The sequence below is a fragment of the Aethalodelphis obliquidens genome, unplaced genomic scaffold (assembly GCF_003676395.1).
Source record: "Aethalodelphis obliquidens isolate GAN/ISIS:26980383/991018 unplaced genomic scaffold, ASM367639v1 scaffold97, whole genome shotgun sequence".
NCBI lineage: Eukaryota > Metazoa > Chordata > Mammalia > Artiodactyla > Delphinidae > Aethalodelphis > Aethalodelphis obliquidens.
The window spans coordinates 2934105-2951392 of NW_020838041.1; the positions used below are offsets into that span (position 1 = coordinate 2934105).

Genomic DNA, 17288 nt, shown 5'->3' on the forward strand with positions numbered 1-17288 from the left:
TTAGAGCACGGTGGCATTGAACATAGAGATGTTATAGATGAGGAGCTCCCTGACGATCCAGTGGTTAGGACTTGGCGCTTTCACTGCCAAGGGCCTGGGTTCGATCCCTGGTTGGGGAGCTAAGATCCCGCAAGCCGCGAGGTGTGGCTTAAAAAAAAGGATGTTATGGACCAAAAAACAAAGAATCTGAACAAATGTGAGATCTAAGCCCGCAGGTTTACTAGTCACTGTGGACCTTTGAACCCAGCAGCTGATACAAATAATATGATTGTAAGACACTTAAAAATTAAGTTAAGAAAAATCATTTATTGAGAACCTGGGGTCTGGGGGCCTTGTTTCTGCAGTAGGTTCTTTTAACATAGAGAAACAATGTTTTTGTTGACTTTTTTTTTTTTTTTTTTTCGGTACGCGGGCCTCTCACTGCTGGGGCCCCTCCCGTTGCAGAACACAGGCTCCGGACGCGCAGGCCCAGCGCCCATGGCCCACGGGCCCAGCCGCTCTGCGGCATGTGGGATCTTCCCGGACCGGGGCACAAACCCGTGTCCCCTGCATTGGCAGGCAGACTCCCAACCACTGCGCCACCAGGGAAGCCCTTTATTGACTTTTATTACCATTCTGAAAATAACAAAAGTAAAGACTTAGATGATATATTTTTAATAATTGTATCCCATTGGGCATGGTAAGCAGCACCCAGTAAATATTTATTGATTGAATAAGAGGCGAATAAGGTAGAACTGTGTATAGAAAACAAACTTTTTTTAAGAAATATAACTTCCTTTTTTTAAATCTTTAAATTTTAATTTTATATTGGAGTTTAGTTGATTAACAATGTTGTGTTGGTTTCAGGTGTACAGCAAAGGGATTCAGTTATACATATACATGTATCTATTCTTTTTCAAATTCTTTTCCCATCTTGGTTATTAAGAGTATTGAGTAGAGTTCCCTGTGCTATACAGTAGGTCGTTGTTGGTTATCTATTTTAAATATAGCCACGTGTACATGTCAATCCCAAACTCCCAGTCTATCCCTCCCACCCACCCCCGTAACCATAAGTTCGTACTCTTAAGTCAGTGAGTCTGTTTCTGTTTTGAAAACAAACTTTTAAACCCTGCAAATAGTACACCAGTTTTTTGAGTATGTGTAAAATGTTTATATACATTGATCTCATCTTAGGATGCCAAAAAAAAACTCCAAAAAGTATAAAATCTTTGTAACATGGAAGTTAAAAAATAGTCTCCTACTAAATAACAGTTGTATTGGAGAAGATTTAAAAACACTGTTTGGAAAATTATATATATATCTTAGGAATGTGACTAAAACAATGGTCTGAGGAATCATAAGTCATTTGACTTAATATCTTAATAATTTGGATGTAACCATGACTGGGATTTGCTTCAAAACGAAATAGAGGGATGAAAGAAATTTTAAAGGAAATAACAAAGACCAAAGCAGAAATAAATTAGAAAACGTAGAAATGATGGTGGTACTAGTTCTAAAAAAAAAGCCACAGAAAGATATAAAAACTTAATGAGCTCTAGAAGTAGCTTCATAAAGCTTCACATGAAAATGCTGTAACACATAATGCTGCTTGGAAAAACCAGGAATTGAGGGACCCGCTGGTGAGTAGCTCTTGCTTATTTCTTGCTCTCCAGTTACTGTGACCAGCTGAAAGTCTCAGAGAGCACCCACGTGCTTCAGCCCTTCCTCCCCAGCATCCTGGATGGCTTAATTCACCTGGCGGCTCAGTTCAGCTCAGAGGTCCTCAACCTGGTGATGGAGACCCTGTGCATCGTTTGTACGGTAGACCCAGAGTTCACAGCGAGCATGGAGAGCAAAATCTGCCCCTTCACCATCGCCATCTTCCTGAAGTACAGTAACGGTATGCGCGAGGCGGGTGGGGGGCGAGTGGGCGGGGATCGCGTGAGCGCTTCCCTGGGTCTAATGGTCTTAGCATTAGAAGCAAAGAATGTGACTTTGAATTAGCGAGAGTAGGGTCGTGCTATAGATCAAGCAGCACTAAACAGCGGAGAACGTATGCCTGTAACTCTTGCTGTCTAGTAAGAACCGGGAAGAAAGATAACGAAGAAAGCTAACCGGCAAGACGTATAATCTGGGACTTTGACAGTAAAGTAAGGGAATTGAGCAACTAAATCAAAAGCTTCCTAAAAGAAGAGGCCTAGAACTATAACTAGAAAAGGAAAAGTGAAGAAGGAGACACATGGAAAGGTTTATGAGTAAGGTGTTCATTGCGTGTTTTTTATAGTAGCAAAAATTTGGAAACAGTAGAGGTTAATTAATTATATCTATAAAATGGAATGCTGTGCAGCCGTTAATAATCAAACCCCAGAGGAATTGTTAAAGCCATGAGGAAGCGCTCACCTTGTAGTAAGTGAATAGATTGTTTTCCAAAATGCGTGGACTATAACTACAAGTTTTGGTTTTGCTTTAGAAAAGGATGTATGTGTGGATTTGTATATAGAGAAATTACCAGAAGAAAATGCATCAAAATGTTCAGGGCAGTTATCTCCAGGTGGTGGAATTACAGGTGTATTTTTTCCTTTAATACTTTTCTGCATTTTAAGTTTTTCTGCAGTCAGTGTGTATTAGAAATATTGAGGACATTTGTATCTGAAGAGCGAGTATTGAAGCTTGGAAGGGGGTTGGTTATGTAACGTGATGCCATACTAAACATTTTATTCAATTCGTTTTTTCACTTAAAAATGTGTCCTAAGGAGGGTTCCACACTGCACTCTTAGACAGTCCTTGTTCTCTCCGCCCGTCACATAGTATTTATTCCATAAATATCGTCATTTATTTACCCATTCTGTTCATGGACCTCTGGCTTGTTTACAGTTTTTGTCTATTACGGACAACACTGCGGTGAACTTCTAACGTGTGTCTTAGTGCCCTGCACACTGCATACGTTGTCTCATGCTAGGTAGAGGAGGGCTTTATATTTTTCTTACACAAAGCAGGTCGAGCTGAAGTTGCATTTCTTCACGAGCCTCTGCTTTTGGAAGGCTTTACCTTTTTTGCCCTCCGATGGCTTCGGGAGTTCTTGTGTGCGGTGACCACCCCCGGGAGAAGTACGTGGTCCTCGTCGACACGTGGGAACCTGGGAAGAGTCAGTACTTGGGCAGTTTCTGAGACTGATGTCTTCTTAACAAAGTATCAGTGGGGGCGTTTTTTCCCCTTAAGCATTTGTTTTCATAATCAGTCCAAGTTTCACAAGAATACAGACATTAAAGATTTGTCCCAGAAAAAGAGGCAGGTTTTGTTTTAGGAATAGCTGTTGCTGACTCGTCCCTGACTTCGTGAGATCACACACATGCTGTCTCCCAGACAGCTAGCAGCTCTCCCTGCTTTTCAGGTTACTCCGGTGGCCCCAGCAGGTCCCGGGTCAGTGATGTGTAATCAAAGCAGAAGTTGTAAACATAAGGACACCAAGCGGGGAAAACCGTGGTGAGGTGGGGATGGTGGTGTGCTGAATTGGCGATTGGGATTGACATGTGTACACTGATGTGTATAAAATTGATGACTAATAAGAACCTGCTGTATAAAAAAACAAACACAAAAAACAACTAACACTAAACTTTCTTTGGGTTATTTGTATGGAAATATGTTAGTATAAATGTTTCAGACATTACATGAAATTTCTAAAAAAAAAAAACAACAAAGCAGAAGTTGTTCACTTCGGTTAGGGCCAAACAACAGGCAGCATTAAGGCAGAAGCACACACAGACCACCAGGCGGGGGGACTCATGTTGCCTTCTCCACTTCAGATCCTGTGGTCGCCTCGCTGGCTCAGGACATCTTCAAGGAGCTGTCCCAGATTGAAGCCTGCCAGGGCCCCATGCAGATGAGGCTGATTCCCACCCTGGTCAGCATCATGCAGGCACCAGCAGACAAGATCCCTGCGGGGCTCTGTGCGGTACGGCAGTCGTTACGGGGCCGGGGTGGGGATGAGAGAGCACGCGCGAGCCCTGCACAAGCCCCCCGAGATCCCACCCCGCTGACGCCGACCAGCAGTGTGATATGTTCACGGGGTGATGTTCCTGGGCTGCTTCACCCACGAGGACGGTGGGTGGTTCTCGAGGCTTTCACAAGGGAGCGCTTGTTCCCAAGGTGCCCTCAGTGATTGGACAGTCCCGTGATGACACTGTCCCCGGCTGTCCAGTCAACCTCCGCCCCCGCCCACCCCCATGGCTTCTCATGTGATGAGCTGCCGCCAGGAGACTGAGAGTACCCTCTGCTGTCTTCCTCTTCCAGAAACGCGCCTTTCATTATGAGTGTCTCTGGGTTGGTGGGTGGGCTCCGCACAGTAAGGATCTTGTCGTTGGGCCCCCCTCCGCCCACCCCAGAGGCAAGCCTGACTTCTCTCCTGCAGACGGCCATTGACATCCTGACCACGGTCGTGCGGAACACGAAGCCCCCCCTCTCCCAGCTGCTTATCTGCCAGGCTTTCCCTGCTGTGGCCCAGTGCACCCTCCACACGGATGACAACGCCACCATGCAGGTATCTCCGCGCAGGTATCACCACGCAGGTGTCTGAGCCGCGGTGCATGTGCAGCAGGCTGAGCAGTTGGACACCATTTCCTGCCTTTGAGATAGAAACCCCTCAAATCCATATTTACCCAGAGGACCCAGGCAGGGTTCCGACTGCTAAAACCAAGACGTTCTGTGCGTCTCAGAGGTGTGAGTGCCAGCCATCCTGCTCTCTGTGTCTGGGTGTTGCTGCGGCGGAAGAGCTTATAGACGTACAGACTAAGGAAGTCAGCAAAGGGACCGGCCTTTGGAGACCTGTAGGCAGCGTGGTTGGTGGGAGGCTGCTTTATGCTCACAGAGACCTGCAGTCCCCCCAGTCACTGCTGTGTCTTAGCTGTTTTCTCAGTACCAGAGGTAGAGCTTTACGGTTGAAACTCCGTTTGCGTGTCCATTCTCCCTTTGATGAGAAGCGCGCGTTTCTGAGCTAACCGATGCGGCACAGCAGAGACAGGGTGGTGCACGCCTGTGTCTGCAACGGCGAGGCCCCCACTCCGGCGGGATGAGCCCCCCAGACCCTGCAGACGGAGGGCTTGTGTGCCCGCGGCTGACCTAGTCCCCTCCCTTGTCTCCTAGAATGGTGGTGAGTGCCTGCGGGCCTACGTGTCGGTGACGCTGGAGCAGGTGGCCCAGTGGCATGACGAGCAGGGCCACAATGGGCTGTGGTACGTGATGCAGGTGGTGAGCCAGCTCCTGGACCCCCGCACCTCCGAGTTCACTGCCGCCTTCGTGGGCCGCCTCGTGTCCACCCTCATCTCCAAGGCGGGGCGGGAGCTGGGGGAGAACCTGGACCAGATTCTCCGTGCCATTCTCAGCAAGATGCAGCAGGCGGAGACGCTCAGCGTCATGCAGGTAGGACGGCCCCAGCCTCTGAGACGCTGGCGAGGGAACGGCCACGCTGCCCTCTGTTTCCTGCCTGGCTGCCTGAGTCCCTGAAGCAGGTGTCCTCCTGTCCCCCCAGTCCCTGATCATGGTGTTCGCCCACCTGGTGCACACCCAGCTGGAGCCCCTCCTGGAGTTCCTGTGCAGCCTCCCGGGGCCCACCGGCAAGCCTGCCCTGGAGTTCGTGATGGCCGAGTGGACCAGCCGCCAGCACCTCTTCTACGGGCAGTACGAGGGCAAAGTCAGGTGGGGCCGCGTCCTCCTCCTCTGGGCCTTCCGCCTCTTCCCCTGACTTGAGCTACCCAGCTGCCCGTTGCGTTCCTTTTCCCTCTGTTTCTTTCTGGCTAAACTGTATATTCAAGTAGCTGCCCTCTTGAAATTCCCAGAAGATAGTCATCACAGGTAGAGCGTGTGTTTTTGATCTCTGCTGGCTAGAGACCCTCCCCTGCCCGCACCTTCACCCAGCCAAGTGCTGCTGGCGGCTTCCTCTTCTTCACAAACCCAGCTTTCTGACTTTTTGTCCACGGCGTCTCATCACCCCACACTCCCTCTGGTGCGGACGTCGTCGTGCTGCTCACCCGCTCCGGCTTTGTTCAAGGACAGCTCTCATCCGACCGTCCGTAGGAACACGAGATCCCCTTTGCAGCCAGACTCTCTTCTGTGCCCTAATTAGTTGTGAAAGCACTTGCACGCTCCAAGTGTCGGGACGTAACTGCCTGTCTCCTTGGGGTGCACTCCGAGGGGGCAGCTGATCGGCCCTCTCTGGCTCTTCCTCGCCAGCTCTGTGGCGCTGTGTAAGCTGCTTCAGCACGGCATCAACGCGGATGACAAGCGGCTGCAGGACATCCGCGTGAAGGGGGAGGAGATCCACAGCCTGGACGAGGGCACCCGCACGCGCTCCAAGGCGGCCAAGAGTGGGTGACGCTGCTCCCCTCACACACACGCACTGCCACCCCCACCCCACCCCGCCCCCGGGGCTCAGGACACCTGGGCTGGGAGGCGGTTAAGACATGGTTGTTAGTGATGGGTTTGATAAGAAGCGGCAGAGAACCCCAGGTGAACAGTGGAGCAGAGCGTGGGTCCTTCTGCTGCTGCAAGTGGACAAGAGTCCCAGGTACAGGGACCCCCAGCATCCAGCTTCATTCTGGGCCTTGGATGCCCACTTCTCGTGTCTCTGTGTCTGATTACCTTTGGCTTGTGACTCGTGATGTGTGGGCAGAGCGCAGAGCTGCCTTCTTTTTTTTTTTTAATTTACCATCTTAAATTTATTTTTTCTGCATTGGGTCTTCGTTGCTGCACGCAGGCTTTCTCTGGTTGCGGGGTGCACGGGCTTCTCACTGCGGTGGCTTCTCTTGTTGCGGAGCGCAGGCTCAGTAGTTGTGGCTCGCGGGCTCTAGAGTGCAGGCTTAGTAGTCGTGCCTCATAGGCTTAGTCGCTCCGTGGCATGCGGGATCCTTCCGGACCGGGGCTTGCACCCGTGTCCCCTGCATCGGCAGGCAGACTCTCAACCGCTGCGCCACCAGGGAAGCCCTGGAGCTGCCTTCTTTAACTGCAAGTTTGCGCTCACCTGTGCTGTTTCTCAAACTGCAAGTCCCAGGGCCCGGAGTGCTCCACCCTGTGCAGGTCGCTGGTTTGCAGGCTTTTTTACTGGCAAAGCCTGTCTCCTTTGGTCCCCGAAATCTCTCATCTCTCCTGACTTCTAAACTCCTGTAGCGTGGCACAGAACGAAGCTATTTAATTTTCCGTCGTGCCTCAGGGCTGGGTGTGGGCTGGGCAGTGGAGAGCCGGGGGAGGTGTGGCGCACTGCCTCGCGGGGTAGCGGCCCAGGGACAGTGGGACGTGGAGCCTCCTCCTCCTTCCAGACCCTGAGCGCTGGACCAGCGTCCCCCTGCTGGTCAAGATCCTGAAGCTGATCATCAGCGAGCTGTCCAGCGTCACGGAGGCCAACGCCGCGCGCCAGGCTGCCCCCGCAGAGTGGAGCCAAGGTGCCCGCCCTCCCTGGAGGCTGGGTTGGCAGCCAGGCCCCGGGCTTGCAGATCGCTGGCTGGCTGGCTGGCAGAGTCCCCGACGGCCCAGGCTGATCTCCAGGGTCTGCCTGCAGCACCTTGGGGGTGGCCAGGAGGCCAGCGCTTCCGGCTCCGATTGTTCCGCAGAGCCTCTCGGCCTGTTCTCTCCCCCGAGTCGGACTTGGTGGGGGGATCTGGCCAGGTCCTCTACCACTGGGGCCCGCGGGGCTTCTGTGTCCCGGCCAGTCTGGGTGTGGGAGGGAGACGCGTGCGCGTGCTGCAGCTGCTTCTCGGCCCCGTGCAGATGACTCCAGCGACATGTGGGACGACCAGGAGGAGGACGACGACGACGAGGAGGACGGCCTGGCGGGCCAGCTCTTGTCCGATATTCTTGCCACGAGTAAATACGGTGAGCGTCGAGGCCAGCCCCGTGCACGCCGGCACCAAGAGCGGGGCGCCCAGGGAACGTCCCATGGGCTCGTGTACCCCTTGACCTCAGCCGTGTGGGTGCTGCCTGCCCCCCGGGGCCTGTGCGCCCTGACCCTCCCTGGCTTGGTGTCTCTCCAGAGGAGGATTACTACGAGGATGATGAGGAAGACGACCCTGATGCCCTGAAGGACCCTCTCTATCAGGTCGATCTGCAGGTGAGGGTGTCCAGAGATGGTGTCTCGCCAGCAGCCGTGGCTCAGGCCGTTGCGGCTCGGCCTCGTCTCGCCCGGTGGGCAGGGCTGGGGGAGGGCGGGGACTCTGCACCCAGGGGCTTCCTGCCCTTGCCCCGTGCTGGAATCCAGCTTCCTGGGGCTGTGTCCTAGTGGTGGATTGCAAGGTGTGGTCTTGGGAAATCCCTGTGGAATTCAGTCTCTGGGTTGAACCTTCCCTAGAGCCAAGAACCGGCAAGCATCCCTGGGGCACTGGCACCAGTGTGAAGGCCAGTGGTTCCCGCCCTCAGGGACGCCTCCCTCCTCGTTCCTCTGTTCCTCCAGGCGTACCTCACGGACTTCCTCTGCCAGTTTGCTCAGCAGCCCTGCTACGTGGTGTTCTCAGGCCACCTCAACGACCACGAGAGGCGGGTTCTGCAGACCATTGGCATCTGAAACGGTCCTCCTCCCACCCCGACGCACACCGTTTTGCGGCCCTCACTGGCCTTGAGATGCACTTTCTTCTCAGCCGGGAGCGGCCTCTGCAGAGTGACACTGACAGTACAGACCAGGCTCACCAGTGCCATCACCTAGGAATGCTGGAACAAAGGACGTTTCCCAAAGTACCCTGAAGAAGCCCGTCTCTGGAACCTTTTAGTCCCCAGCTGTGCCCACCTTTGCTCCTAGAGCCCTCTGCTGGCCGGGCCAGAAGCAGCGCCCAGAAGGGTTTCACGTTCGTGGACTGTTTGGCCTCGCCTGAGGAGCGCTGGAGGCCACGACCGCTCATATTCTAAAGTGGACCTGTTTCCTTCCGCAGGACATCTGACGTGTTCAGATAGGAATACCCTCGGGAGACAGTGGTGTTTTCTGCCCCCCACCGCAGACGTGCTGGGTCTCGTAGGAGCGAGGGGAAGCAGCGCCAGGGACCCCCGTTCCTCCTGCGACACTGAGACTCCCCGTCGAAGGAGGTCATGTTGGTTTTGCCTCGTTGCATGACAGCCCCTCCCCGACGCTGTTCCTCTGTATACGTGCGCGCACGGGATGAGCCAGACACGTGGCAATTTGTTTTTCCTTTTTTAGAAAAAAAAAAAAAAAAAACGGGGGAAAAACAGATTTTTTTAAAAAGTCCACCTGACCCAACCATATTTAACATGCCTCTCACACACATCCCCACACAGTCTGATATTCAGAGGCTCCCCCTCTCCCTCAGGAATTCTCTAAGATGGGTAAGTTGTAGCCCTCAAATTTGCAATGTGTATTTTTCTAGGAGAGTAAAGTAATCTTTACAAATGAATTTAGTCTGCATGGTATAAGGTGTCTCAGCACCTCTGCCTTCTATTCCTTTTAGAAGGAAAATTAAAATGAGGGGAAAGGCTTAGGTAGAGCCATGTAGTAGATACCCTTGTGTGTTTTAGCTGACCTAGAGGAAATGATTGATTCTCCCAGTTGGGAATCGTCTGTGGTGGGCTCAAAAGTGAATGAGGATAAGAAATCAGGAGGAGGAAGGTGGATTAGCCCGGCAGCCCCTTTTTTGGTACTGCCCACACCCAGCACCCCATTTTTAATAGCTGCAGAGTATTCCTTTAGGGTGGTGGTCTCAGCGGGAAAATAGAATATAAACTGAATTTAACTCTCTCAAGGAAAGACCGCCCCCCCCATGGGCATTGATTCTGTGGGGCTGCCTTGGGAGCCTCGGGACTTGTTGCCGCTAGGTGTCCCTGCTGGTCACTGCCCCCCACCTGCAGTGGAAAGCCTGGGAGGCGGGTGGTGTGTGTGTGTTCCCGGGGCTGCCAGCCAGGCCCTGGGCTCATGCCGCCTCTGACCACTGCTCCTCCCCCCATGATTCTGGGGAGATGACGGCACGTCTGGCCACTGGTGCTCAGAGACTCGCCCCACGGTTGTAGGTCTGAAGACAGGTCCACCAGGCCAGGATGTCCCGGATAGGCACAAAGGAGTGGCCTCTTGCCAGCAGCGCAGTGGCCGGGCCTGCTCCCTAGGAAGCCTGTCTGCATCCAGTGCCAGAGTGATCCTCCAGCGAGCTCCTTTCCTCCTGCTCTCCTCTCGCTGGTTTTGGGGAGGACCGGGCCTCCTGCCTCAGCACTTGAGTCCTGAAGGAAGGGGTCACGGCAGCATTTAGGGGGCTACCCCGCCCCACAGACTTAGCGCTGTGGGCGAGAGCAGAGGTGGCCCTCGGCGCGCAGGCGCTTCCTCGTGCTTCCAGAGCGTTGTCACACACGTATCCCGTTTACCTCGACAGCTGGTTCCCACTAGACGTTTCCATTCTATCCTTGAGGAAGAGAGTTCAGAGACTACATCCGTTGTCAGGGCAGGAGGTGAAAAAGACCTGCTGGAGGCCCAGGGAACCGACAAAAAGTTTCTCTCTAGCTCCTCCTCTGTGTCTGTCTTTTTGGCCAAAGAGCTAGCTCCAGTATGGGAAGGGTGGGGCTACCTGTTTGCAAGGAGTTGGAGTTCAAGGTCAGACCATTGGAGAATAAGAGCCCTTGGCTGTTCTGACATCCTTCAGGTCCCCTGACCCTGAAGAACAGCGGCTAGGACACCAGGGCCTCGCCCAGGGCTTCACAGAGCTCTCAGCGGAGAGAAGCGCACAGGCGGGAAAGGAAGCCGAGGAGCACACGCCCCTGACCTTCGAGCGCCGCTGCTTGGGGAGCACGGACCAGCCGGTGACTCAGGCAAGCACGATAAAGTGTAAAAGAGCGAGTGATGTCAAACTGGCCTCAGTGTCTAGTTTTAATAACATACCAGGTGAAATCTGGACACGGTAAAAGCAAAAGCATTAGGAAAGCAAAAGCGGGTGACCGTCCACCAGCTCTGTGCAGATTAACCCATCGGGTGGTTTATGGTGTGCCCCAGGGCACTCTGCCCGCAGCCCTCCTTTGATGTAAGTGGCTGATGAGGGTTTTTTATGCCTTACCTTCCAGAAGAGGGTTTGAGGCCATTTACAGAAGAAATAGGTCCTAGACAAGGGCAGAGGGGGAGGCACTGATCCTATTCTCAGACAGGGTCCAAACATCTCTACAAGCTGCAAAAAGTGGGCAGACTCTCTATGTAAGGTTTTCAGAGATGTGGATTGACAAGAGCATCCATGAAAAGAGCCAAGGATTCCAAAGCACCGCTGTTGCGCAGTCCTGTGCCAGTACTGAGTGTCTGTGATGCCAGGAGCTATTCACGCGTCTCTGCAAAACCCCAGTATACACGAAGGCTGGGGTCGCAGCACAGCGTCCAGAGCGTCACGTACAGCAACCTCGACCTTCCTGTGCCTGGCAGTGCGCCTGGAGTGCTCTGTCGCGTCTGGTGCCCAATGAGGACTCTTGACAGAGGAGGCCCATCTGCAAGGGGAAGGCCAGGTGGACGACCTGGATCGTGTGGAGGAAAGAAGCTGGAAGGGCTGGGGGACTTGGGCAGACAGGACATCGCTCTGGAAGGTTAAAGGCCTGTCCCGTGGAAGACACTAACCCGGCGGACCCGTGGCCACTAAGGAGATGGTAACAGCCAATTCCTGGCTCCTCTGTTTCCATTGTGTTTCAGCAAACGTCAAGCCTCTCTCACATGCAAGGCCATCGCCGGGTGCAAGGGGCTTGGCCCCTTCCCCAAGGAGCCAGTCTAGTAGGGGACAGGAAACAGTGCGGTGGCTCTGGGGATGTTACGAGAGAAACTGGTTCTGGGTTGAGTGCCCACTGCCCGAAGGGAATGGCTGATGGCGATGGGGTAGGCTGCCCTTGCAGGGCGGCTGACAGCTGCTGCTGTTTCAGAAGCACAAAATGCAGGGCTGCTCTACGTGTCACCTGCTGGTCTCGTTTAGACCTTCTGCCGTGGATCCTTGACCGTGGCTCGGGGAGGAGGGTGTTAGGGGCAGTCGGAAGCCCACTTAGGACTTACAGGAGGCCCTCGGTTCTCCGTATTTGCGATTCAACCAACCAGGGACAGGGTGATCCTGTAGTAGTTACTGTTGGAAAAACCCACGTCTTAGCGGACCCGCACCATGCAGACCCATGTTCAAGGGTCAGCTCTAACCTTACAGAGTAGGTGCTGTGTCCACCCCGTTTACAGGTGGATGAAACAGGCCCAGAGATGCACGATTACGAGGCTGAGACAAGCGACAACCTCCGGTCCTCGGTTTCTTTCTCTGTGAAACGGGGAACTGACACCTGCCTCAGGGCTGTGGTTACACATAAAGAGGACCGGCTTGAAGACCCTCGGGCTTGGGCGGGGGGCGTCTGCCCCTTGCCTCCCCACCCTGCAGTCACAGTCGCAGGGAGCTGTGTTTGGCGGTCTCCCTGACTCACTGGGTTAGAGTGACTCAGTTTCACAGATGCTGCTGCTAAATTGGGGCCTTGGTGAGCCTTTGGGAAGACAGCTCTGTGAGGGTCCTGCTGTGGGTGCGGGGGACAGAAACGGAGGCGGCGGCGGCGGCGGCTCTTGCCTACCACCTGCTAAGCAGAGCTTTTCCATGTTGGTCTGCGTGACATTATAAAATATCGATGTATTAATCTACTTTCACTAGGTTTTTTTCTCTCCACTTATTCCAGGAACATAGCCGAGTTTTTGCACTTCCTTGCCTCAGCAGCTTTTGCACGGGGAAGGCAGAACTGTTTGAGGATAAGCTGCTTCTGGATCCTTGATGGAAAGGTTGCATCAACTGAGATTAGGCCCAGGGTCTTGGAGGAAGAGAGGGGGAGGGGTCCCAGAAGACAGGAAGGGAGCTTCTAGAAGTCCGCGGGCCCGTGAGTCGTGAGGACCCTGCCCTGATCCTGGCAGAGCACCAGGAGTTGTGAGGGCTGGACACGGGGCACCGGGGCTCCCCGGAAGGTCCCCGTGCCTGGGCCGCGTTAAGTCGAGGCCGCTGGAGTCGCAGGTCTCCCGAACTCACATCTGCAGAGCCCGCCCCCCGTGTTTGCACTGTGTGAGGTCCTGGGACCTTTTTGGGATCCTGGCAGGGGGAGCAAACCATAGGGACAACAGACTGAACTCCCCACTAGCTGGCAGGATAGAGACTCAGTCTGATCTCATTCGACTGAAAGAAAGAAGCATGGCCTTCTTGCACCCCTGCTTCCCCGCCTGGCTCCCCTGCCTGACCGCGTGCTCACCGGCTGCGGTAGGAGGGCCAGTTCCGCCCAGGCCCCGCCTGTGACCTGCCAGTGACCTCCAGCAAATCCTTTTTCCGTTGAATAGAGAGAGAAGGACCAGAGTGCCACTGCCGGCTGACCTGCTGTTCTGGTGGGTCTGACTGAACCCTAGTCCGTTTACAGCGCGGAAGCCGAGGCCAGAGGGGATGGGCAGTTTCTCCAGTTCGCAGAGCCAGGAAGTGGCAGAGCAGGGCCCCTGCCCTGGCCGGTGGTTCGGAGCGGGGACTCTGCATCCTGCATCCTAACTCGGCTGTTCATCCCCTGGGGCCGCTTTGGACGAGCTGCTGAATCCCCAGCCGCCACCTCCCGGTCCGAGGAACGCCTCCTGCAGCGATTCTGACTGCGGGGCTGCCTCACCGCCGGTACCGTGGGGGCCATGATTAGTCTAATACTGAGCCCAGTGTCGTTCTCAGCACCTGGAGCTGCCCTCGCACAGCCGGTCTTGCCGAGGAAGACCGGCCGTTCGCATCTGCGCAGATGGTTCACGCGGGGTCAGGCTGAAAACAGACCCCAGGTGGGAAGGGTCAGTGAGCCCTTCCCCGGAGAGGGAGTGGGGACAGAGGAGAGCTGTCAGCGGAGCCTTCTTCCTCTCTTACCCTCAGTCCCAAAATAGCACTTGTCTGCCCCACCCTGCCCAGCTGGCAGGGCTGCAGGCTGAGTAAGGTGCCATTTAAAGACAACCTGGCTCTCCCCGTCTGCCCCGCTGGCCGGACCTGGACCTCTGCTGCTCCTACAGCCACCCAGGGCAGGCTGGCTACCCCTGCCTGCTTTCCTGAGACCCTGGCTGCCCAAGTTCTGCCTAGACTGTCCTGGGACTCTGCAAAGAAGCAGAAGCCCGGCATTCTGGGAGCGGAAACCCTCCAAAGGCAGTGACAAAAATCCCTCTAGAGAAGAGCGCTCCTTCCTACCTGGAGCTGGAGCAGCGGTGAGGCCCGTCCCCATTACCCCCCGCCCCCTGCACACACACACACATCCCTCCCCCACCAAGAGGACAAATACAGGAGGCAGCATTCCGTTTACAGCAAGAAAGAGTCAAGCTTGGGGCTTCCCTGGTGGCGCAGTGGTTAAGAATCCGCCTGCCAATGCAGGGGACACGGGTTCGAGCCCTGGTCCTGGAAGATCCCACATGCCGCGGAGCAACTAAGCCCGTGAGCCGCAACTACTGAGCCTGTGCTCGAGAGCCTGCGAGCCTGCACGCCACAACTACTGAGCCTGCGCTCTAGAGCCCGCGAGCCACAACTACTGAAGCCCGCTCACCTAGAGCCTGTGCTCCGCAACAAGAGAAGCCACCGCAATGAAAAGCCCGCGCACTGCAACGAAGACCCAGCGCACCCAAAAATAAATTAATTAAAAAAATAAGTCAAGCTAGACACCAGGAAAAACCTGATGAAGGAGAAATGTGTGTTTATCCTGGGGCAGAGGAGCCAGGAGACCCTGTTCCTTCAGTGCAATGAGATTACATCAGGCAGACAAAAGGGTGTAATGACCTCTCTGGAGGAGCTGGGTGGACAGAGGCCCGCGGGGTGGAGGAGGGCAGAGTGCCCGCAGGGCTCTCCTGAAGAAGAGCCCGACTGCCCAGAGGCGAGGGAAGGAGGGAAGGGAGTCACTCTGGTCTCAAGATGGCTCAGCTTGGACCATGGGCCAGGCGGTCGGGAGGGGCAGGAACCTCTGGAGTGGAGGCCCCAGGGCCCTGGGCCTGGGGAGGTAAGGGGGGCCTCGGGGTTGCCCAGGTCAGTCTGCTCTGATTTGAAGAGGAGCGTCAAGCAGTGGGGAGGAGGCCCTGGTCATTGCCCCACGGTGGGATGACTCAGCAGAGTACTGCCACAGCCCCGGGCCAAGCCCAAACTGGGTCACGGGCTTGCCCTGCCCTCCCCCCTCCCCCTCCCCGCTGCCCCTGCTTCCCACACAGAGTACTGCTGGGGATAAGGGCTGCGCACCGCACCAAGGTCTCCTCAAATACTGCTCTGGCCCGGCACGGAGCATTTTACACATGTTCAAGGAGAGGCAGGAGGTGAAATGGAAAGGCCTGGGCTTTGACGTCACAAAAGTCAATTCTAAATCCCAGCCCCACCGTGAGCTGGGAAAATTAACTTCCAACCCACGTTTCCTCATCTGTACAATGGGACAAACTTGAAACAGGAGGGAAGGGGGCAGGGCACAACCTTTGAAAGAATGGTTGACGTAGCCCGACGACATGACATAAACTGATTAGAGCCAAGTGGGTCCAAGATGGCGGACGAGTGGACTTCCACTAGACCGTGAGCCTCAGGATACGCTCACTGTAACACATCAGCAAGCTGAATGACACGCCCACAGCTGCCATGACAGTTCCAAGGCCGACCAGAAGGATCAAAAAGTGGGCGGTGGCCCAATTCCTGGAAATCCCCGCCCCTTCCTGAAATAGCTGGAATGCTCCTCCCCCTCATTAGCCTATGAAATTACCCACCCCTATTAAAGCTGACAGCCCCAGGCCCTGGTGCCTTTCTCGCCTTCTGAGGTGGCCCGCTCTGTCTGTGGAGTGCGCTTCTCTCTAAATGAATCCACTTCTTACCTATCACTTTCTCACTGAATTCTTTCTGCAACGAGACATCAAGAACCTGAGCTTCGTTAAGTTCTAAAACCAGGTGTGTGATCTCAGTTGGAAGACTGTGGGTTTGGGCCGGGTTTGAGTCCCAGCATGTGGGTTCAAGTCCCAATCTGAGGTGCATGGTTTCAAACTCACTTGCAGAGTTAGCTGTTAGTATTGCCATTATCATCACACTCAACGCACTCTGCCTCCTCAGGTCCAGGAAAGTGTCTGTCCCGCTCACTGGGGGCCGGGAGGCCAGCTTGTTGAGGGGACCATGCTCCCACGTGCTCTTGCCTGCAGAAGGTCTGGGGAAGCCCCTCCAGGCCTAAATATCTATCTGTACAACCACCTTCCAGGGCCCCCAGCTTTCCCACCCAAGCCTCTTCCTCACTCCCTCCCAGCCCGGAGGCCTGGCTCAGCATGTAGGTCCAGGTCGGTCACGGCCACAGGGCTGGCCTTAGCTCTGGGGCCTTAGCTCCCCGCCTTCAGGCTCCAGCATCCCCTGCTGAGAAGCGCCAGCCCTCCCATGGCTAGCTGTTCTCGCCTCTGGCCTGCCCGCGGCCCCTTCCTCACCCTCTGCCCTTGTCCAGTCACCTCCCATCCCCTGCACTGAAAAGTTTTCCGAGAATTTTGCAATTAGACAATCACTGATGTCGGACTTCCCTGGTGGCACAGTGGTTAAGAATCCGCCTGCCAATGCAGGGGACACGGGTTTGAGCCCTGGTCCGGGAAGATCCTGTGTGCCGCGGAGCAACTAAATCCGTGCGCCACAGTTACTGAGCCTGCGCACCTAGAGCCCATGCTCCACAACAAGAGAAGCCACCACAGTGAGAAGCCCGCACGCAGCAACGAACACCCAACGCAGCCAAAAAGTAAAAATTAAAAAACAAAAATCACTGACGTAGCTGAGAGCTGGGTGTCCTGATGAGCAGGAACCAGGGGTGTAAACTTTGAGGAGAACTGCTTGGAGAAAAGCAGGAAAATAGCTAGAAAGGGATGAGTTTTGGGAAACATGAGGTTTTGTTTTGCTTTGCTTTATTTCGTTTTAATAGGAGAGATTTAAGATCTTGCTTCCTAAAGAAGGAAGAAATAAAGACACGGAAAGAAGGGATGCTGAAGAGGAGCTCCAACAAATGGGCTCTGAGAGCACGTCGGCGCGCAGCTGGGGCAGGAAAGAGACAGCCCTTCATCTGAGAGTCACTCAGCAACCACGGGGCAGCCCCCGCAGTGAGGGCTAGGGGGGTCACAGGGAGCACAGGGCCCTATGGTCCCCACACTCACAGAGCCTGTGGTCTGGGAATGGACACACCGTCAGGCGTGAGGACCTGGGAACTCTCTCCATACATCCGTCTCTGTGGCTTTTTTTTTTTTTTTTTTTTTTTTTTTTTTGCGTTACGCGGGCCTCTCACTGTTGTGGCCTCTCCCGTTGCGGAGCACAGGCTCCGGACGCGCAGGCTCAGCGGCCATGGCTCACGGGCCCAGCCGCTCCGCGGCATGTGGGATCTTC

At 54.8% G+C, this 17288-nt stretch overlaps 1 protein-coding gene across 5 annotated transcripts in view; it reads left to right on the plus strand.

The window, feature by feature from the left end:
• Positions 1-9362, plus strand: part of IPO9 (importin 9) — a 46261-nt gene extending 36899 nt beyond the window's left edge. For 3 of the 5 annotated variants that reach the window (XM_027095968.1, XM_027095969.1, XM_027095972.1), the window contains 11 exons: positions 1653-1879; positions 2450-2545; positions 3783-3931; positions 4388-4516; positions 5119-5394; positions 5504-5670; positions 6205-6338; positions 7287-7409; positions 7735-7839; positions 7998-8074; positions 8414-9362. In XM_027095968.1, the coding sequence (XP_026951769.1) occupies positions 1653-1879; positions 2450-2545; positions 3783-3931; positions 4388-4516; positions 5119-5394; positions 5504-5670; positions 6205-6338; positions 7287-7409; positions 7735-7839; positions 7998-8074; positions 8414-8524 (1594 nt within the window). In that variant the 3' untranslated portion in view covers positions 8525-9362. The remainder of the gene's footprint in view (positions 1-1652; positions 1880-2449; positions 2546-3782; positions 3932-4387; positions 4517-5118; positions 5395-5503; positions 5671-6204; positions 6339-7286; positions 7410-7734; positions 7840-7997; positions 8075-8413) is intronic. The other 2 variants (XM_027095970.1, XM_027095971.1) reach the window with 2 other exon arrangements.
• Positions 9363-17288: the final 7926 nt, after the last annotated feature.